The sequence below is a fragment of the Otolemur garnettii genome, unplaced genomic scaffold (assembly GCF_000181295.1).
Source record: "Otolemur garnettii isolate 467f Iridium unplaced genomic scaffold, OtoGar3 scaffold00196, whole genome shotgun sequence".
Taxonomy (NCBI): domain Eukaryota; kingdom Metazoa; phylum Chordata; class Mammalia; order Primates; family Galagidae; genus Otolemur; species Otolemur garnettii.
In genome coordinates, this window is record NW_003852591.1 from 2,275,805 (window position 1) to 2,298,271 (window position 22,467).

The 22,467-nt window shown below is 40.8% G+C and overlaps 1 protein-coding gene across 7 annotated transcripts in view; it reads right to left on the reverse strand.

Moving 5' to 3' along the window:
• Nucleotides 1-22,467, reverse strand: part of DPF3 (double PHD fingers 3) — a 224,303-nt gene that overhangs the window by 124,830 nt on the left and 77,006 nt on the right. For all 7 annotated transcript variants that reach the window (XR_002770878.1, XR_002770877.1, XM_023507637.1 and 4 more), the window contains 2 exons: nucleotides 22,130-22,290; nucleotides 1,818-1,925 (listed from right to left, as the gene is read on the reverse strand). Coding sequence is in view for 5 of the 7 variants with exons in the window: in XM_023507637.1 (XP_023363405.1) it covers nucleotides 1,818-1,925; nucleotides 22,130-22,290 (269 nt within the window). In the remaining 2 variants the exon portion in view is untranslated. The remainder of the gene's footprint in view (nucleotides 1-1,817; nucleotides 1,926-22,129; nucleotides 22,291-22,467) is intronic.

Here is a 22,467-nt window from a genome sequence, read left to right on the forward strand (position 1 = left end):
AAAAAAAAAAAAAGAAGAAGAAGTTCAACACCAGCCTGAGCAAGAGTGAGACCCCATCTCTACTAAAAATAGAAAAAAAGCCAAGCATTGTGGTGGGCATATGTAGACCCAGTTACCCAGGAGGCTGCGGCAGAAGGATCGCTTGAAGACAGGAGTTTGAGGTTGCTGTGAACTAGGCTGATGCCACCATACTCCAGCTTGGGCAACAGAGTGAGACTCTGTCTCAAAAAAAACAAAAACAAAAAAACTTCATTCCCCTGTTTCATTTTCCTTTTTTTTTAAATGTAACTACTAGAAAATGTAGGCCGGGTGCAGTGGCTCACACCTATAATCCTAGCACTCTGGGAGGCCCAGGCAGGTGGATTGCCTGAGTTCACAGGTTCAAGATCAGAACAAGAGCAAGATCCCATCTCTAAAAATAGCCAGGCATTTTGGTGAGTGCCTGTAGTCCCAGTTACTTGGGAGGCTAAAGCAAAAGAATTGCTCGCACCCAGGAGTTGGAGGTTGCTGTGAGCTATGACGCCACAGCACTCTGCTGAGGGCAAGAAAGTGAGACTCTGTCTCAAAAGAAAAAAAATGTAAAATGCTCCTTTGGATTTGCATTGTATTTCTATTGGATTGTGCTGCTCCAGGAGATTCGGATCTCCTACTACCTGTCTCAGGGCAGCATTGGCACCTCAGTCATGACAATGGAGCATTTGCAAGATCTGTAAATTATATAAGGACAATGGAGAACTGGGATGGAACACATTGAACACACTGAAGAATCAGCCTCCACTAACACCTAACAAATAAAACTTCTACCATAAGTGAAATAAATCTGAGTTCAAGCAAACAATTAAAACAGTCTTAACCCTGGACTGTGCGTGAAACCATTCCAAACAACTGTAGGTATAGATTTTGCAGAGCAAAGGTAGCCTAAGGGGTCAGCACCGAATGGAAGATGTGAGGTAACACTTTGCAGGCAGCAGCCTCGGCTGGTCTACAACACTTTGGTAACAACAGAAGGGAGCGTTCAACTCTGTATTTGCACCACTGAACAGCACTGTTCCCACCACATTGAGTTACATCCCAGCCTTGGTACCCCCACAAAACAGAGGTGCCCTTCAAGCTGAGGACACAGGGCAATCACTTAGCCTTGCTGCACCCCAGGTGCAGGTCTGCAGACAGCCATATAGTCAAAAGTGTAATAAGAGATCAGTGTAAAGATAAACCCACCAATTCCTTCCGCATGGCCACAATGCAATCTTCATCACTCAGAGACAAATTTTGAACTCAAACGCTTTCATCTCTGCATCCAAGGTGAGTGTGATTTCTAGTAAACTGGCCCCTTTTCAAGCAAGATGTTCCAGAAATTTATGCAGGGTAAGGGAGGGAACAGTCCATGGTGTATTCTCTTCTCCTTACAAACATACAACCTTTGGCAAGGTTTCTTTAATGAGGCCACAAGGACAGTATCACATGACCCAAAGACCTGCACCTCCTTCAGTTCTGTTGGGAAAGGAAGTCATCCTAGAACATCCCACCCTGCTGCTGCTGCTGCTGGCTTTACTCCCCTGGGGCGGCAGGAGAGAAGATAAAAGGAAAAGAGAAAGGGGAAGGCACCAGATGCCCAGAAGGGGAAAATGCTCTGGTGGAAACGTTTACACACAGAAGCAGGCACAGAGGCTTACCTTTGAGTTCCATGGGGCACATTCCCTCTTCCTGAATACTTAGCTCTATAGACAAGGAGCAACTCACTTTGTCCTGTCCTGGGCCCAGCCTAGCCCTCCCCACCTCCCAATCATGGGCTCAGCCAAGCTCCAGAGGGCACTGACCAGGTTTTATTTCTAGTAGCCGCAGCTTTGGATCCTCAGGTGGGTGTAATCGTCTCTTCTTGCGCCAGCAGCGGGCAGGATATGTATACAGCTGGCCCGGGGCAAGGCCTGTGGACAAAGACAATGTAAAGATTAAAGGTGCGAGGCTGGAAGGAGCCTTGGAAACTACCCTAACTCTATTATTCACAATGAGATGAAGCTGAAGCCCAGAGAGGTGAAGCAACTTGTTGAGGTCACACAGCTGTGTGATGGTACCCCCAAGGCTAAATCTAAGTCATCCAACCACAGGACCCTTGCTCTCTCTGTGCCAACATGCTGTTTAGCAAGCCCATGCCAACAGGAGCCATCACTTTTACTAAAATCAGTTCTGCTCTCTCAGCCTGGGGAGAACATTAGCTATACCTTTAGACCACAAAAGAAGCCTTTCTGGGCAGTGCCTGTGGCTCAATAGGTAGGACACCGTATACCAAGGGTGGCAGGTTCAAACCCGGCCACCGGCCAAACTGCAACAAAAAAATAGCCAGCCATCGTGTGGCAGGCGCCTGTAGTCCCAGCTACTCAGGAGGCTGAAGCAAGAGACTTGCCTAAGCCCAAGGAGTTGGAGGTTGCTGTGAGCTGTGTAACACCATGGCACTCTACTAAGGGCGACAAAGTGAATGTTCTTTTTCTACAAAAAGAAGCAGCCTTTCCAAAGTCATCCTTACCCAAGTGTTCTGAAGGCAGTGGATATCTACCTACTGCCCTTATGTCCAGACCCAGGCTAAGTGATTCCCATCCAGTAAGAGCACCACAAGTCAGGTGGCCTATCCTGTGGATGGCCTGGAGTAAGAAGCATTTCAAGGAAACAATCAAAAAAGCCAGATCTACTTACTGGCTTCTGCCACCCACTACTAGCTGCAGCTCACTGTAGCCAAAGGAAGCCTCCCAATTGTGAGAGGTTACACAGAAGGCTAGACTCCCTGGTCTCCAGAGCCACTGCACTGCAGATCCCTGCCTACCTGCCAGGGCCTTACAAAATGAAAGCCAGTGGCTGGGCTTATCTACCACACTATCTCCCTATAAGGGTCTCCATCTATATCTGGCCTTTGACACCACCAGCATCACGATCATGCCAGAAGCCCCCACAGGGAGGTGTCTTCCTAATCAGACCACAATTTCGTGGCTCCTATGGCACATAATGTGGCAATCAGGGGCTTTGGAGGATCGTGTACTCTCCACACTAGACCTCAGTCTATTCCCAGAGAAAAGGGCAAGAGTGGAGGCTGAGGGGAGAAGAGGAAGGTGCTTAATACTGGCTCAAGGATTTGCAGTCTACAAAGACTATCTGACGTCCTCCACAATAAACCAGGCAACCCTGGCTAGAGTGAAAAGCCCAGTGAGGACAGGGACTTTCCGTCTTGTTATAATCAGAATCCTTAGAACCACAACTATGCCTGACACAAAGAAGAACCAAACTGAATATCTGCTGAATGAGTAAGTCACAACTCTGTCTTCTGTAGGTACATGAGGCACAAAACAGCTGTTAGATGCAGGCAGCCTCACACAAGAGTGTCACTGCATACACCCAGGACCACGGAATTCAGAAGACATCAGGACTCAATTCCCATCTGCTGTCTTCTATTTTAGGCACCTTAAAAGTTGAGGGGAAATTGGCCTTTTTTTTTTTTTTTTTTTTTGTCTTTGTAGAAAATCTACAAAATTTTTATTGCCATATATCCATTCACTCTTTTTCAATAGTCATTCTAAACAGGTATTAGGTTGGGTCCAAAGCAGAGTCAACTATCCCAACATTAAAAGAACCAAACGTTTAGGTCTCTTTAAGTGCTAAGTATGACTGTAACCATGCCACTGTTCCCACAGGAGCCAGACTGTGAGCAAGTCGGAGGTTCTGATCCCTCGCTTTTTGATTCTTAGAAACCAGAGCAGAACCAGACTCAGAAATTCAAGAACTGAATAACCATTGGCCCTGCTGTTCCTGGGTCCAGATTCAGCTATTCAACAGGGACTCAGGAGGGGGGACTCCGAACTGAGCACCCCCCACCCCAGCATGGCAGTCTTGGGCCTCAGCTTGCCCTTTTGCCCCCTAGGTTGCTCCATGGTATTTCTAACCTGATCAAAAAGCAGGTGAGTAAAAAGGAGTTGGTCCAGACAAGCAGTCTCAAAAGGTCCAACTGGCAGGAGATGGAAACTGTCAACACGTGTCCAGGTCCTGCACCCTCCCTGAGATACTAGTCACCGTGCTTATTGGTCAGTGGCCCTGAGGCAGCCTCAGGCCACTTTTCTTGTAGCCAGAGGCCCTCTTTTCTGGAACACTCAATTTTAATAAGCAGTTTGAATAACCAGAAGAGGAGACTTTTTCATTCTTTCTCTACAGTCCAGAGGAAGAAGAACATGAGTCCTGGGAAATGTCCTAATACCTTCCTGAGCCTGTGCTCTTACCTGTAAGATAGGCATTAATAATACCCACCTTATAGGGATTGTCATGAGGATTAGCTTATATTAAAGAGAAAGTTCTCTATAACCACGAAGATGACAAATGTCTGTTGTTAATGATCATGAGTTAGCTGACCTAGAAGAATCTTAGACTTAATGTCCCTGTGATACAGACTGTAATGAGACCTCACCCCCTCACCCTGCCCACCTGACTGCTGCTTGGTCCTTTAGCCACAAGGAGAAAAGAAAGGCTTTTTGTCGATGTCTGCTTTGAATCCACCTTGTCTCAACAAGCAAAGAGCCCAAGGACTCCTTGCCCCCTTCCTCACCCTCCTTGCTAGGCTGACAGGCACCAGGGTTCCTTCACAGGAACAACACATTGAGCCCTGGAGCCACACTTACAGAGGGAAGAGCAGGGCCTCGTGAGACTTGTGCTGTTTATCTCATTAGAACAGGAGGCACATAACTCAAAGCCCGCGTGTGTGGTACATGGAGGAAGGGGGAGAGGAGGATGGAGTCACAGCTGCTGTCAGGGAAATTAACCTTGAGGAGCACGTCAGGGCGAGGGGTGGGGATGAAGGAAGGAAGCAGGAAGCTGGAGAGGGGAAGCCAGGCTTCCCTGGTAACCAAGGCCACTGCCACCCTCCACTGACATATCCTACTGAGCAAACTGCAACTCCAGTTACAACACTCATGCCCATGTGCCTGCACAGCCGGATGACCCCCACCCCCAACACACACACATAGAAACTCATACACTTGCTGGGAGAACTGGCTCCATGGAAAAATCTGGCTTGACAGGCTCAATGCCTACGTGGTCCGCAGACACCAGACAAACAGCTTGTTAAACACGCTGCTCAAGTTCAGCAGGTAGACAGAGTGCTCTGAACATCTCTGACAGACAAAGCGGGAGCTATTAAGAATTCAGCAGATGAGATGAGGAAGAAAAGAGGGAAGGACAACATGGGATAGGAACAGTAATTGAAATGGAGAAGAAAAGAATGGGAGGGGCTTCCTGTTCTCCCACCCAGAGTTGAACTATGGCCATTCAAGCCTGCTGGGGAAGAGCTTTCCCTGCACATCTCACAAAAGTGGACCTGTAGTCACCGCTGAGCCTTCCCAGTGGTGGAAAACTCATTACGTCACAGGACAGACCGTCCCATTGTTGGCCAACTCTTATGGTGATAAAGAGATTCACCACACCCAGATTCTGAATCAAAATCTACCTTCCTATAACATGTCAATTTGTCTATTCTGTGTCCCAAGAGCAAATAAGAATCAACTACATCCCAACTCTTTATCCAAAATACCCTCCTGGGTTTGAAGGGAGCTACCAAGAACCCAAAGAACGAGAGAGAAACAGGGGTTGGAGGAAAGAGGTGGTGACTCCACCTGCTCAGACAGGTAACTGAAATCAAAAATCCAAACTCTGCTGCCCTTCTGTCATCTACCCAGTCCTAAACAGGAAAGGGATGGAGCAAGAGGCTCCTGTCCAGAACACTTACAGGATCCTCCACATCCTGCTTCCACACCTCTCACCACAATGGATTGTTTTACAGCCTCCATTTTATAAACAAATAATGACATGAGTCAGGGATTCTTTACCAAGACTGGGCATTAGATCTGCATTAAGTAGTTACTGAAAAGGGCATCTGCGTGGCATTTGCAATCTTTCTGAACCAGCATATCTGAGACACACCAAGGTGGTTGGAGAAATGCCCACATAAGGAACTCTGCACTAGAACAAATCTTACTCATATTTATATCCCCAGGACTTATCTGGCACATTAAGAGGTGTCCTGTTTGTGTCTGTAACAAACCCCCAAGTAGGAGCCTAAAGAATGGGCAAGACTTTTTCACTTACACCAGCAGTGTTTCCCTGGTGACCTCCCCTCCCCTCTGCTCCCTTCCCTTCTTGGTTTATTTAAGAGTTGTCCTGACTTCAAGGACCACTTTTTCAGTGAAACGTTCTTGAGCCTCCTAGGCTCCAGTATCTTTTCCCTTCCCTGAAAATCTGGAGTCCTGGGCACTTGACACTACACTCTACGGCTCAGCATGACTATCTGCTCACCAACTTTCCCCTTCCTGCCTACCTTCCTGTTGCCCTCCTGGAGTCATCTTCTCCCTTTCTAAGATTTAATTCCAATATTCCTAGTACCAAGACTACCCAGGCAAGGTAGGCCTCAACTCAAGAGTTCCATCCACCTCTTCTGGCCCAAGGGTTCCTTTCATTGGTCTCTTCATACTCAAAGCTGACACAGGAACAACAAATGACCATTTACCAAGCTCTTACTCTGCATGATGCCAGCACCTTATACTGTCTCATCTTGGCAACAACCTTATGAGACATTTAAAGACTAAGGACTGCAAGGCAAACAGTGACCAAGTAACTGGGCCAAGGTCACACAGCTCCTAAGGGGAGTCTAGCTCACCACCCATGCTCAGAACCTCTGCACTATCCTACCTAAACCCCCACCAAGCCAGACACAGCAGGACTGATGTTCAGAGTCCTGTACTTATGGGAAAACAGCTCTCCACACCAAAGCTAGTCCTTAGCCCACCCTCCCACCCACCCCACCCCCCATGCAGAATTACTTATCCTTTCTTCTCACATCACCAACTCTAACTGCTCAGAGACAGAGGCATCCTGGAAACATTAAAGCATTGTAATATGGCACATAAAAGGTATAGAGAAGCAGAAAAACCACTAGGGCATACTTTCTAAATTCATCAGAAGAATTTTTTTTTTCCAGAAAAACTGGATTATAACATAGGGAAGGAGCTTAAAACTTATTGAGTCTAACCCCTACCTCATACAAGAATCACCTCTATGATATCCCTGACAGTGTCTCCCAACCAGGCCACTGTTTCAATAATTCTAGTTCTCATCCTAACCTGGGGCAGTGTACTGTGCTATTAAAATATTCTTTTGTTAGAAGTATCACTCTCACCTACTGCTGATGGGAACGCAAATGGCACAAACCCTATGAAGAAGAATTTGCCATATCTAGCAAAACTATGTATGTATTTGTCCTTTAACCTAGAAATTCCACATCTAGGAATCTATATCCCAGAGTCATGTGCAAAAATACAAACACGCATATTCATAGTAGCATTTTTATACTAGAGAAAAAACTAGAACATCTAGGACTTGGTACCTGCAGGAGTTCTGGAACCAATCCCTAGTGGATACTAAAGCACAACTATAGTGTGTACACTATACTATCATTTATTTTAAAAATAGGAATAGGCTCGGTGCCTGTGGCTCAAGCAGCTAAGGCGCCAGCCACATACACCTAAGGTGGCGGGTTCGAATCCCCAGCCCGGGCCCGCCAAACAACAATGATGGCTGCAACCAAAAAATGGCCAGGCATTGTGGTGGGTGCCTGTAGTCCCAGCTACTTGGGAGGCTGAGGCAGGAGACTCGCTTGACCCCAAGAGTTGGAGGTTGCTGTGAGCGTGATGCCATGGCACTCTACCCAGGGAGATAGCTTGAGGCTCTGTCTCAAAAAAAAAAAAAATAGGAATAAACAGGTGGCACCTGTAGCTCAGTGGGTAAGGCGCCGGCCACATGCACCAAGGCTGATGGGTTCAAACCCAGCACAGGCCAGCTAAACAACAATGACAACTACAACAACAAAAAAATAGCCAGGCATTGTGGCAAGTGCCTATGGTCCTAGCTACTTGGGAGGTTGAGGCAAGAGAATTGCTTAAGCCCAAGAGTTTGAGGTTGCTGTGAGCTGTGACACCATGACATTCTACCAAAGGTGACATAATAAGACTCTGCCTCAAAAAAAAAAAAAAAAAAAAAAGCCAGGCATTGTGGTAGGCACCTATAGTCCCAGCTATTTGGGAGGCTAGAGGTAAGAGGATCATTTGAACCAAAGAGTTTGGGGTTGCTGTGAGCTATGATGCCATGGCACTCTACAAGGGTGACCATGTGAGACTCTCAAAAAAAAAAAAAAAAAGAATAACATCAACGAGCTAGCTATAGGACAACTTCAAACAGCCTAATATACACGTAATTTAAGGAGAAGGAAAAACATTTGTAGAAGTAAGGGCTTCTTATGGGAAATTGCAAACCCATAGATCCAAGATATTCTACAAAACTAGGAACAAGAAACATAACGAAAACGACAGCAAAGTACATCATAATTAAAGTTGCTTAAAATGTGATAAAGATAAAATATTAACAGCAGCCATAAAAAGGAGACATGTTACATATATAAGAACAAAGATAAGGATGACTTCTCATCAGAAACAATGCTGGCAGTAAAAGTGGTTCAAGATTCTTATATTACTGAAAGAAAAAAAAAAGAACTTTCAAATGAGAATCCTATACCCAGCTAAAATATCTTCCAAGCACTAAAGCAAACTAAAGACAGTTCTAGACACACAAAGCTGAAAGAATTCATCAACAGCAGACCCATACTATAAGAAATGTTAAAAAGAAGTTTTTTGAGCAGGAATAAAGTGATACCAGATCAAAGTCTGGAGCTACACAAAGTAGTGAAGAGCACTGGAAATGGTTTAGTACATGAATAATTACACAAGCTGTTTTTCTTATTATTTAAAACTCTCTAAAAGACAATGTTAAACAAACATAATGACAATGCAATGTGGAGTTTAAAGCATAAGCAAAAATAAAATGTATAACAATACCTATGCAAAGGTCAGCAGGAGAAAAATAGAAGTACATTTGTATTAGTTTCCTATTGCTGCTATAACAAATTACCACAAAGTAGAGCCTTAAAACAACACAAATTTCTCACAATTCTGGAAATCAGAAGTCTAATATCAGTCTCACTGGACTAAAATCAAAGTATCAGTACCTGCATTCCTTCTGGAGAGACTAGGAGGAAATCTGTACCCTTGTTATTTGCGGCTTCTAGAGGTCACCTTCATTCTTTGGCTCATGGGCCCTTCCTCCACTGCCTCTCTTTCACTTCCGCTTTCAAAATCATAGCTCCTGCTCTGCCTCTGACCCTCTATGCTTTGCTCTTATAAGGGCCATGATGATTACCTTGGGATAATCCAGGATGATCTTTTCATCTCAAAATTCTTCACTTACTCACATGTGCAAAGTCTCTTTTGCCATGTAAGATAACAGATGCACAGATTATAGGGATTAGGGCATGGATATCTAGAAGCAAAATGAGGGGAATTATTCTGTTTATCACAATACTATTGTAGAGTTCTTATACTATTCATGAAATGGAATCATGTCACTTTAAAGTTAACTATAATTAGTTAACAATCTATACTATAAACACTAAACAATCATTAAAATAACAAGAGTTATAATTAATAAGCTAACAAAAAAGGAGATACAATTGAATTTAAAAAATCAATTAACCAAAAGAAGGCAAAAAACAAACAGATGGACTAAACAGGAAACAAACAGCAAAATGATGGATTTAAAGCTAACTAAACAATAATCATGTTAAATGCAAACTGTCTAAATACCACAATTAAAAGACAAATTGTCAGATTACATTTAAGAAGTAAGACAGAACCATACACTTGTACAAAAAAAAATAAGAACCCAAAAACCAAGGACTATTCTTAACATAAAGAGGCAACTAGGTTAGAATTAAAAGAATGGAAAACAATATACCATGTTACTAGTCAAAGTAGAGCTGGAGTGGATATATTAATACTGGACAAAGTAGATTTCAGAGCAAATAATAATAGTAGAGATGAAGTTTATTTCATGATGATATAAAGGGGTCAGTTTTTTTTAAGAGGACATAACAATGCTAAATGCCCATGGATCTAATAATAAAGCTTCAAAATACATGAAACAAAAACTAATAGAACTGTAAGGAGAAATAAACAAGCCCGTGATTAGAGTCAGAAATTTTAATACTCCCTCTCTCAATAATTCATACCAAAAATCAGGATGGACATAGATCTGAACAATGTTATCAACCAACTTGACCTGATACTTAAAGAACATTTCAGCCAAAAACAGCAAAAAGCATGCCTTTTCCAGCAAAAAGAGAACACTTACCAGACCTTATTTGGGACTATACGATAAGTCTCGATAAATTTAAAAATAATTTAAGTCATATAAAGCATTCTCTGAGCATATTAAATTAGAAATAAATAATGTGCTCATCTTTTAAAAATGCCCAAATGCTTAGAAACTAAATAATATACTTCTAAACAATCCACAGGTTAAAAAAAAGAAACCAAAAGATAAACATATTTAACTGAATGAAAATAACAACCAAATTATCAAAATTTGTAAAATGAGGCTAAAGCTATATTTAAGGGGATTTTATATTACAAAATGCCAGTAGTAAAAAAGTCTCAAATCAATGACCTCATTTAGAAGGAAGTTTTTTGTTTTTCTTTTTGTTTGTTTGTTTGTTTGTTTGTTTGTTTGTTTTGAGACAGAGTCTCACTCTGTGCCCTGGGTACCACGGCATCATAGCTCATAGCAACTTCAAACTCTTGAACAATCCTCTTGCCTCAGGCTCCCCAGTAGCCACAGGCATGTGCCACTATGCCAAGCTAGTTTTTCTATTTTCAGTAGAAACTGAGTCTTCTACTTGCTCTCCAACTCCTGACCTCGGGCAATCTACAAGCCTCAGCCTCCCAGAGTGCTAGGATTACAGGCGTGAGCCACCCAGACCAGCCTGAAGATAAGGACATTTTTTTAAAAAAGAAGAACAATGCCTGCAGTTTATTCTTTAATAAGAAATAAGAAATGAAAGAGCAAATTAAATCTGAAGCAGAAGAAAGGAAAAATAAAAATAAAGATCACAGCAGAAAACTATAAAATAGACAACAGAAAAAAAAATGTAAAAGAAGTCAATTCTACCAAAAGCTATTTCTTTTTTTCTTTTGAGACAGAGTCTCACTCTGTTGCCCTGGCATCATAGCAACCTCAGATTCCTGGGTTCAAGCAATCCTCCTGCCTCAGCCTCCTGAGCAGCTGGGACTATAGGCACCCACCACAACACCCAGTTAATTTTTCTGTTTTTAGTAGAGACAGGGTCTCACTTTGCTCAGGCTGGTCTTGAACTCCTAAAACTCAAGCAATCCTCCCACCTTGGCCTCCCAGAGTGCTAGGATTATACATGTGAGCCACTGAGCCCGGCCGAAAAGCTATTTCTGTGAAAGAACAATAAAATTGATAAACCTCTAGTCAGAATGATCAGGTAACAAGAAAATTCAAACTACCAATATAAGACATAAAAAGATATACCACTATGGATTCTACGTATATTAAAAAGATAAGAAGGCCAGGCAAGGTAGCTGATAGCTGCAATACTAATACTCTGGAAGTGTGAGGCCAGATCACTGAGCCCAGGAGTTTGAGGCTGCATTAAGCTATGACACCACTGCACCTTAGTCAGGTGACAGAGCTAGAGGCTGTCTCAAAAAAATAAATAAATAAATAATAACATAGCAATATTATGAACAACTTTGTGCAACTAATTCTGACAAGTTAGATGAAATAGACAAAGTAACATATGTACTAGCAACGTTTACTCAAAATGAAACAGATAACCTGAATAGCCCTATATCTACAAAAGAAATCAAACTTACACTTTAAGACATTCCTACAAAGGAATTGCCAGGTCCAGATGGATTCACTGGTAAATACTATGAAACATTTAGCAGGCCAGGTGCAGTGGCTCACATCTGTAATCCTAGCAATCTGGGAGGCTAAGGTGGGTGGACTGCTTGAGCTCAGAAGTTCAAGACCAGTCTGAGCAAGAGAGAGACCCTGTCTCTACTAAAAGTAGAAAAACTAGCTGAACATTGTGGCAGGTACCTATATTCTCAGCTACTTGGGAGGCTAAGGCAGGAGGACCTCTTTAACCCAAAAGTTTGAGGTTGCTATGAGCTATGACACCACCACAGCACTCTACCTAGGGCAACAGAGTGAGACACTATCTAAAAAAAAAAAAAAAAATTATAGAAGAAATAATATCAATTCTAAATAAAGTTTCAGAAAACTGAAAAGGAAAGACTATTTCCCAACTCATTATATGAGGCCAGCATTACCCTCATACCCAAAACAGACACAGATACTACAAGAAAACAACAGCCCAATATCTTTCATAAACATAGATGCAAAAACTCTAAATCCAATAATATATAAAAAACAGTACGCATCATAACAAAGTGGGTTATCCTGAGAATACGTTACATTAAAAAATCAATCACTATAACTCACATTAACAAAGCACAAAAGAAAAACCATATGATCATCTCAACAGATACAGCAAAGCAGTTGTCAAAATCCAACATCCAATCCTGAAAAACACACCTCAAACTAGAAATAGATGGAGCACCCTCAATCTGATAAAGCGTATCTACAAAAACCTACAGCCAATATTATACTTAATAATAAAAAAATGCTTTGCCCTTAAGATCAGGAACAACATAAGGATGTCCAACCTCACCACTTTTACCTAAAATTATATTCGGCAGTCTAGCCAGTACAATAAATAACTAATAAATAAGAGTTATCCATATTGAAAAAAGAAGTAAATTTTCTTTATTCTCTAACATAACTATGTAGAAAATGATACAGACTCTACAGAAAGCTATTAGAATAAATGAGGTTAGCAAAGTTGCAGAATACAAGAAGAATACACAAAAATCAGTTCTGTATACCAGCAAAGAAAAGCCAGAAATTGAAACTTTTTAGAATTCATTTATAATAGTATCAAAAAATATTAAGTATTGGCTCGGTGCCCGTAGCACAGTGGTTACGGCGCCAGCCACATTTACCAAAGTTGGCAGGTTCGGACCCAGCCCAGGCCAGCAAAAACAACAATGACAACTGCAACAAAAAATCGCTGGGCGTTATAGTGGGTGCCTGTAGTCCCAGCTACTTGGGAGGCTGAGGCAAGAGAATCACTTAAGCCCAAGAGTTGGAGGTTACTGTGGCTGTGAGCTGTGATACTGCCACACTCTACCCAGGATGACAGCTTGACATTCTTGTCTCAAAATATATATAAAGTACTGACAAATAAATCTGAATATAATTTGAAAGATCTGTATACTAAAAATATGTAAAAATAATTGATGGGGAAAATTAAAAAAGACATTAATAAATGGAGAGATATGCTATATTAATGGGTTGAAAGACTTACTAGTGAGAACTGTCAATTTTTCCCAAATGGATCTATAGATTCAATACAATACTGATCAAAATCCCAGCAGACTTTCTGTAGAAATTGACAAACTGATTGTAAAATCTATATAGAAGACCTAGAATTATCAAAATAATGTGGAAAAGTTAAGAACAAATTCAAAGAACTAAACCCCCCTGATTTCAAGGTGCATTATAAAACTGCAACAATCAAGACATTGTGGCTGTACGATAAGACAAACAGATCAACAAAACAGAATGGAGAGTCCACAGATATCCACACATACATGTGGATACCTAATTTCTGATGGAGGTATAAAAGCAATTTAGTGGCCAGTTATTTTCAACAAATTATATTGGAACAACTGAATATCCATCTGCAAAAAAATAAACTAATCCATACCTTATACCATATACAAAATTAATTTAATATGAATCATAGACCTAAGTGTAAAATCTAAAACTTCTAAGGAAAAAAAAGTAAGAGAAACCCTGAGTCCAGGCACAGTGTCACACACCTATAATCCTAGCACTCCCAGAAGCCAAGGCAGGTGATCACTTGAGCTCCCGAGTTCCAGACTAGCCTGAGCAAGCGTGAAACCCCATCTCTACTAAAAATCAAAAACTGAGGCAGATGGATCACTTGCACCCAAGAGTTTGAGGTTTCTGTGAGCTATGACACCACAGCACTCTACTGAGGGTGACAAAGTAAGACTTTGTCTCAAGGAAAAAAAAAAAGAAAGAAAGAAAACCCTGACCTTGTAGTGGGCAATATTGTAGTGGGCAATATTTCTTAAGCATAACATCTAAAGTACAATTCATAAAGGAAAAAATTGATAAATTGGATTTTACCAAAATTTAAAACTTCTGCTCCCTGAAGAAGAATGTTAAGGTAATAAAAATACAAGCCATATGCTAAAAGAAAATATTTACAAAGCATATATGAAATAAAACTCTTCTATCTAGAAAAGACATAAAGAACTATCAAAATTCAACAATAAGCCAACAACTCAATTTTAAAATGCACAAAAGATCTGAACTCTTTATCAAACAACATATATGGTTGGTATGATATTGTGATATAACAAGAAATACATATTTTGGTCTTAGTCCCCGCTCCCTGTTGCACAGATCCTGAAACCCTTTGAATCTCCAAGTAGTAGGTGTCTTTTGCTTATGCTAATGGCATGACTGCTGGCTGGGGATTATTGACAAGGGAACCAACTATGCCATTAACAGGATGGAAATTTTAGCACCAACCCTGACTTCTAACCTCTGACCTCCAGGGAGAAGAGAGGCATTGGAAATTCAGTCAATAACTAATGGCCAATGATTTAATCATTCATTCATAATGAAGCTTCCACAAAACCCAAAAAGGACAAGGTACAGAGAGCTTTGGGTTGGTAAACACATGAGGTGCTAGGAGACTGGCATGCCGAGAGGGCATGGAGGCTCTGCACCCCTTCCCCATATCTTGCCCATGCGTCTCTTCCACTTGGCTGTTCTGGAGGTCTATCCTTTGTTATAAACTGATAATCTAGTAAGTAGACTGTTTTCCCGAGTTCTGTGAGCCACTCTACCAACGATCAAAACTGAGGGGCAGTCATGGGAACTTCCAACTTATATAGCACAGGTGACAACCTGTGGCTGACAACTGGCATTTAAAGTGGGAGCAGTCTTGTAAGACTAAGTCCTTAACCTGAGGAATCTAATGATATCTCCAGGTAGATAGTGTCTAAGCTGGGATAAATTGTGGGACACCCAGTTGGTATCTGCAGAGAATTAGAGAATTGCCTGGTGTTTATGGGGTTGGGAGGGACAATATATCTGGTCTCAGAAGTGTTGAATGTTAGTATATAAAAAAGGAAAAGTTTGTCTTCCCTTACAGATGGCAAATTAGCAGATGTAAAGATACTCAACATCATTATCAATTAAGGGAATGCAAGTTAAAAGTGTAATGAAATACCACTATATACCCATTGGAATAGCTTAAAATATTTTTTTTTTTAAGAGACAGAATCTAACTTTGTTGCCCTCAGTAGAGTGCTGTGATGTCACAATTCACAGCAACCTCCAGCTCTTGGGCTTAGGCGATTCTCTTACCTCAGTCTCCTGGGCAGCTGGGACCACAGGCGCCCACCACAATGCCCAGCTTTTTTGTTGTTGTTGCAGTTTGGCTGGGGCCTGGTTTGAACCTGCCACCCTAGGTATATGGGGCCAGCACCTTACTCACTAAGCCACAGGTGCCACCCAACTTAAAATAATTTTCAACTGATCATACCAAGTGTTAGCAAGGATGTGAAGGAACTGGAATTTTTTTTTTCTTTTGTTACATGGATACCTTTATAATGCTTAAGTTGGGGCTTTTTATTTTACTTTGTTTTTTGAGATAGAGTCTCACTCCATTGCTCTGGGTAGAGTGCCATGGCATCATAGCTCATAGCAACCTCCAACTATTTGGCTCAAGTGATCCTCATGCCTCAGGCTCCTGAGTAGCTGAGACTACAGGTACCCAACACTATGCCTGGCTAGTTGTTCTATTTTTAGTAAAGACAGGGTCTCATTCTTGCTCAGGCGGGTCTTGAACTCCTAAGCTCAAGCAATCCACCCACCTCGGCCTCCTCAAGTGCTAGGATTACAGACATAAGCCACCATGCCTGGCTGGCATCCTTCATACATTGCTGGAATGAAAGCAAAATGATAAGCACTATGAAAACAGCTTGGCAATTTCTTAAAAAGTTAAATGATATACTTTCCTTATGATCTATCTATTCTACTCTTATGTAGTTTACCTAGGAGAAATGAAAGCGTATGTCCATACAAAAACTTGTCCACAAATGTACATAGCAGCTTTATAATAGCCAAAAGCTGGAAACAAATCCAAATGCTCGCCAACAGGTGAATGCATAAACAAACTGTGATGTAACCACATAATGAAAGACTCCTCAGCATAAAAAGGAATGAATTACTGATGCACGCTAGAATGTGGATGAATATCAAGATAATTATGCTAAATAAAAGAAGCCAGACACCCCCACAAAAGGGCTACATAGTATATCATTCCAGCATAGAAAACAAGTCACTGGTTTCCTTGTGGGAGGGAGTGAAAAAGGGTGGAGGGGGAGATTGGCAGGAAAGACAGATTACAAGGGACACAGGAAACTTTTGGAAATCATGGATATGTTCACTATCTTGATTGTAGTGGTTATTTCACAAATGTATACATGTGAAAATGTATCTAGTTGTGTATATTAAATACGTACAACTTACTGTATGCAATTATACTTCAATAAAGCTGTTAAATTTTTTTAATGGGAAAGCAATTCAAGGGATTCTGCTTCTGGAAAGATGGAGTAGACAAACTTTTCTATATTCCTCCTACTAAATAACTAAATATCCTGGACATTATTTAGACAACAAACATTTTAAAATATTGAAAAGTGAAAGAAACAAGGCAGACCAGATAGGGACTTTTGGATCTGAGAAACAGCAGGGCTGTGAGTTCCCTGGGTATTCTTTTGCCTCCCAGAGTTCCAGTAAAGAACTAGATTCTGCAAATGCTAATAACTCAAAACAATAACAAATGCAGATCAAAAAATCCCCAAGAAAATTCAGCTCTTGCCAGTCAAAGGACCAGGAAAAGGCCACCCTAGAGGCATCTTTTGCTGGGGTTGAGTCAGGGAAGGCTAAATGAGGAGCTGGCACCATATGGTATCAGGGAAGACCTTCCTCTTCCCAACTAGGGTGTATCAGTGGAAACCTACTAGCAATCCTGAACTACCTTCAAGGAGCAACAAGGTGCTAGGTTGTCAATAGAGGCCAAGTGGGGAACTTGAACTTCCACACCCATCTGATAACAAGGGGCACCTCCCCTCCCCTATTAACACAGGATCAGAAGGCCCACTAAAATTGAAGATTTAAATAACATCCTCTAGAATCTCATAACCTAATGGCCAAAATGTTAAGATTCATTCAGAATCATTCATCAGATAAAGAACCAAGAAAATCTCAACTTACATAGAAATGACACAAATGTTAGAATTATCTGACAAGGATTTTAAAGCAGCTATCATAAAAATATTTCAACAAATAATTACGAACACATGAAACAAATGAAAAATTTAATGTCTCAGCAAAAAAATAGAAACTATAAAGAAGAACCAAATAAAATTTGAGAATTGAAAAAAAAAAAACACCAAAACCCTCAATGGGTAAGCTCAACAACAAAATGCAAAAGACAGAATAAAGAAGCAGTGAACTTGCAGAGATAATAATAAAAATCATCCAAACTGGACAACAGAGAGAAAATGAAAAAAAAAAATTATGACCAGAAGCTCATGGACTTTGGGACTATAACAAAAGATCTAACATTGTTGTTGAACTCCCAGGACACAAGAAAGAGGGTGTGGCTGAATATGTATTCAAAGAAATAAGGGCCTGAAATTTTCCCAAATTTGACAGAAAACATACAGCTTCAAGAAGCTGAGTGAATTCCAATAAGAATAAATGCAAAGAAATCTATGCCAAGACACATCAAAATCAAATTTCTGGAAACTAAAGACAAAGACAAAAACTTGAAAGCAATGAGAGAGAAAGAATACCTCATTTACAAAGGAAAAACTATCTAAATGACAACAGATTTCTCATCATTACAAGTGGCAAAACATTTTTCAGGGGCTAAAAATAAAAGGACTGTCAACCTGGAATTTTATATCCAGCAAAGATAACCTTTAAGAGTAAAGGCAACATCGAGACATTCTCAGATGAAGGAAAACTAAGAGAAGTTGTCACCAGGGGATGGACTCTGAAACAGTGGTTAAAGAAGGAATCTTGAAATGTCAGAAAGGAAGACTATAGGAGTAAAAATAGGAGCAAATACGATAAACACTTCTCTTCAGTTTTCTAAATTATGTTTGACAGTAGAAGCAAACATTTTAACACTGGTGTATTTTTAATGTAGGTAGAGGAATGTTTAAGAAAGCTGTGTTATAAACAAGGGAAAGTAAAGGGAATTAAATGATGAGGGGTTGTGACTCTAAAGGGGTAGTTCCTTGAGATGATGGAATAGTTCTGTATCTTGATTATGGTGGTAGTTATACAAATCTAGGCATGTGATAAAATATCATAGAGCTATGCTGGTTGTAAGATTTTACAATGTGCTCACCTTGCAGGAAACTGGCTGAAGAATATAGAGGATCTCTATGTACTATGTTTGCAACTTTCAGTAGACATATAATTACTTCAAAATAGAAAAGTTAATTTTAAAAAGAAGAAATTATATGAACCTACACACACACAATCCTTTATAAGCAAAAGCAAAATGAAGCAAATAAAATCCAACTGTGTGTTTAGTGGCACAACCATGCAGGAATCCTTTCAAGTGATTTTACAGCAGAATAATTTGACTCTACATCCTTAAAGGAATAAACCCTAAGGACAAAAAGAATTGCAAAAGAAAAAATATCTTAAACCTTTTTCAATAATCTTATTGTTGATAGTCTTACAGTTATTCTGATACCATGTATGAGTATATAAAATAGGATGAAGCAATAAGTAATTATATCAATATCATGTATATCCAGGATTTTTTTTTTTTTTGTATAGGAGAAAGGAAATACCAAAATAAGATGGCAGGCTCAGCGCCTGTAGCTCAGAGGTTAGGGCACCAGCCACATACACTGGAGCTGGCAGGTTTGAACTCAGCCCACACCTTCCAAACAACAATGACAACTACAACCAAAAAAATAGCTGGGTGTTGGGGCAGGCACATGTAGTCCCAGCTACTTGGGAGACTGAGGCAGAATTGTTTAAGCCCCGGAGTTTGAGGTTGCTGTGAACTGTGACACCACGGCACTCTTACCAAGGGCAACATAGTGAGAGACTCTGTCTCAAAAAAAAAAAGAGAGAGAGAGAGAGAGAAAAAAGATGGTTAAGTAAAAACTGTTTAAAACTGAATTGGATGGGAAATGTCAGCATAATTTTATAATGTATTTTCACTTAAAAAGAAAAGAAAAAAATTCTATTTCCTACAACTCACTAACAAAGTCTAGAAAAACAATGACCAACCCAGAAGCAATGAACCACCAGACTTCAGTCTCTAAATAACATTTCCTACAAAAAAGGGACCAAGATTTCTCTTTTTTTGAGACAGAGCCTCAAGCTATCCCCCTGGATAGAGTGCTGTAGCATCACAGCTCACAGCAACCTCCAATTCCTGGACTCAAGCAAGTCTCCTGCCTCAGCCTTCCAAGTAGCTGGGACCATAGGCACCCACCACAACACCTGGCTATTTTTTGGTTGCAGTTGTCATTGTTGTTTGGCAGGCCCAGGCTGGATTTGAACCCGCCACCTTAGGTGTATATGGCAGGTGCCTTAGCCACTTGAGCCACAGGCGCTGAGCCAGGACCAAGATTTCTTAGAGAAATAGTTGCTTCCAGGCCGGGGGCAGGAGGTACACAAAATGAGCCTGAAACATCTTGTCCTAATATTAGGGTAGTAGAGAGGCTATCAGAAACTACTGAGGTTATTTCAAAACACCAACATTGGCCAAAATCCCTCATGGCCCAAAACAGGACAATGTAAGCATCAGTAAGAATAATAGCTACAATGTATTAAAATACATCAAATTTCTTTAAATCTATGAGTCTATCATGGTGCTCAAAAAAAAATAACTTTATTGATCACCTTTGGAGAATGCTAGGGAACCAACTCATTATTTTGAAAGCTAGTAAATAAAGGAAAAAAGTCATCTATCCTGCCTTTATTTATAAACCGTACCTCACAATAACCAAACTTTTAATGAGGAGGTATTTTCTTTATAGAAGTTATAGAGCTAATAAATGAAGATGTAATGATGGCCTCAAATTGAATATCACCTTTTCGCAACCTTTAATGAAATAAAGAATCTAGGCAATTAACATGAGGACTGCTAACATCTGTAAAAGAAATAACCAGACCGTGTGAGCCTCCTGTTGAAGTAAACATTACCACTTAGGAATTGCTCTTGCCAAAAAAAAAATTGAACCTGAGTAAGTCTCTAGACCTAACTACCAATTCACGGGAATAATACCATGGGGATGCAATCAGCAAACCCAGATTCTGGGAAACCCTAGAGTGCAAATGATCCAGTTTTTCAACAAATAACATGCAAGGAGGAAAGAGAGAGACACAAACAGAGAAATTCTGTGGATTTTAAAGGACACATCAACCAAATGCAATGTAGGGATCCTGTTCAGATCCTGATTTAAACTATAGGGGAAAAAATTAATGTTCACCACATATTAGAGGATATAAAATCTTGCAAATTCATTGAGTTTGATAGCAATTGTGAGTTTGTCTACAGATGAAAAAATGTGCCATCTTAGATTTGCTTCAAAATAAGCTGGGGTAAGGGAGAAAAAGGCAGGTGAGCATTAATGAAACAAGACTGGCCAGGAGTTGATCATCGTTGAGACTAGCATACATGGAGATTCATTTTACTATTGTCTCCATTTTTACATGACACATGGACATGAGTCTGAAATTATTCAAAATAAAAAGTTTTTAAAAATTTCTCCATATACAGCCAGAAAGTTACATTCCTATTATTTACTCTGTAATAAGGGTCTTTAATCTGTTCTCTGGAGCCCAGAATACTAGTATCATAGCAATGATAATAACAGTAGTAGCATTAACAATAAAAGCATTTTTGGAGCACATACAAGGTCTGACAATTATGTTCGCAAACTTGTCCTGGGAAAACTGCTACATACCCCATTGGTGAATATCACTATGGTCACCTTTGAAGTACTCCCCTTGGGAAGCTGTGCACTGACACCAGCATGCAGTCCACCTCTGAAAACAATTTTGGAACTCTTTCTATAATGACCATCAGAGCTGTCATCATACAAAGTGTGACAATTAAGTTTGAGAACATGCTACCATTCACTTACATTGGCAGTGCTGAACAGAAAATTCAGCAAGGCTTCCTAACCTCAGTATATCAGTATCTCACAGCAGTGTGTGTGTCAATGTGTGGTGGTATCTTGTTGACCAGCATTCTTCATTATTGTCACGTGTTTTGTGTGCTGTATGACAACAGTTCTGATGGTCATTATAGAAAAAGAGTTCCAATATTGCTTTGAAGGGTAGAAAAGGCACTGGCATCATCCACAGCTTGCCAAAGGGAGTACTTCAAAGGTGACTGTAATGACATTCAACAACAAAGTACACAGCAATTTTTCTAGGATGAATTTGTGAACTTAACTGTCAGACCTTGTACTTACAATGTACTAAACTCATGTTGTAAGTTTTTTTCTGAATATGTTCATTTAATTCACACAAAATCCTATGTGTTAAGTACTTTATATAATGTTTACATTTTACAGATGAGGAATCAACCTGAGAGAAAGAAGTTTGATGATGAAGTTAGTCCTCACACCCAAATCTGACTGCAGATTTCCACCTTTTAACCGATACCAAAGGGTAAAAGATGAAGACCACTGTCATATCCTCAGTCTTGCCTTCTTTGGCATAAACATCTTAAGTTCTTTTACTTTGCACCTGGGCCCAGCCACATGGCTTCAATGCCCCACAATGGCACACCAACCTTGTCACAATCCTTGGAACATGTGCCAGGAGTTACAAAAGTAGTTGAGTTTCCTGAAAGTATCTCAGAGGCCCAAGTGCAGCTTGCCACACCCCTGTCCTGCCCACACCTGTTCCTCCTCCCTCCAGACCTGAAGCCTACACATGTGCATGTCCTAGGAGTGGCCAGGCTCACCTGGGCCTCGGTGCCTCTTCTCCATCCAGATGTAGCAGTTGTTCTGGGCAACCCCGGTCTGTGAGTCCAAGAAGGGAAGACGCACACTGCGCTCTGCACACAGCCGTGAGTTATAACTCCGGCAGTGCTCAATGGCTTCCTTGTAGAACTGGTCCCCAAGCCTGCCAGAGACAGAAAAGGAAGGAGTCAGGCCAGAGAAAACCTAAACACATTCAGAGGGAAACTGATGTCACCACCCCACCTCCCTGAGAAGATTTCACAGTTATGAAGACCAAGGCAGTAAGTACCAAGAACCTTGCTAATGAGCAGAATGCAACCCCTGGTCAGGTTTCCATCAG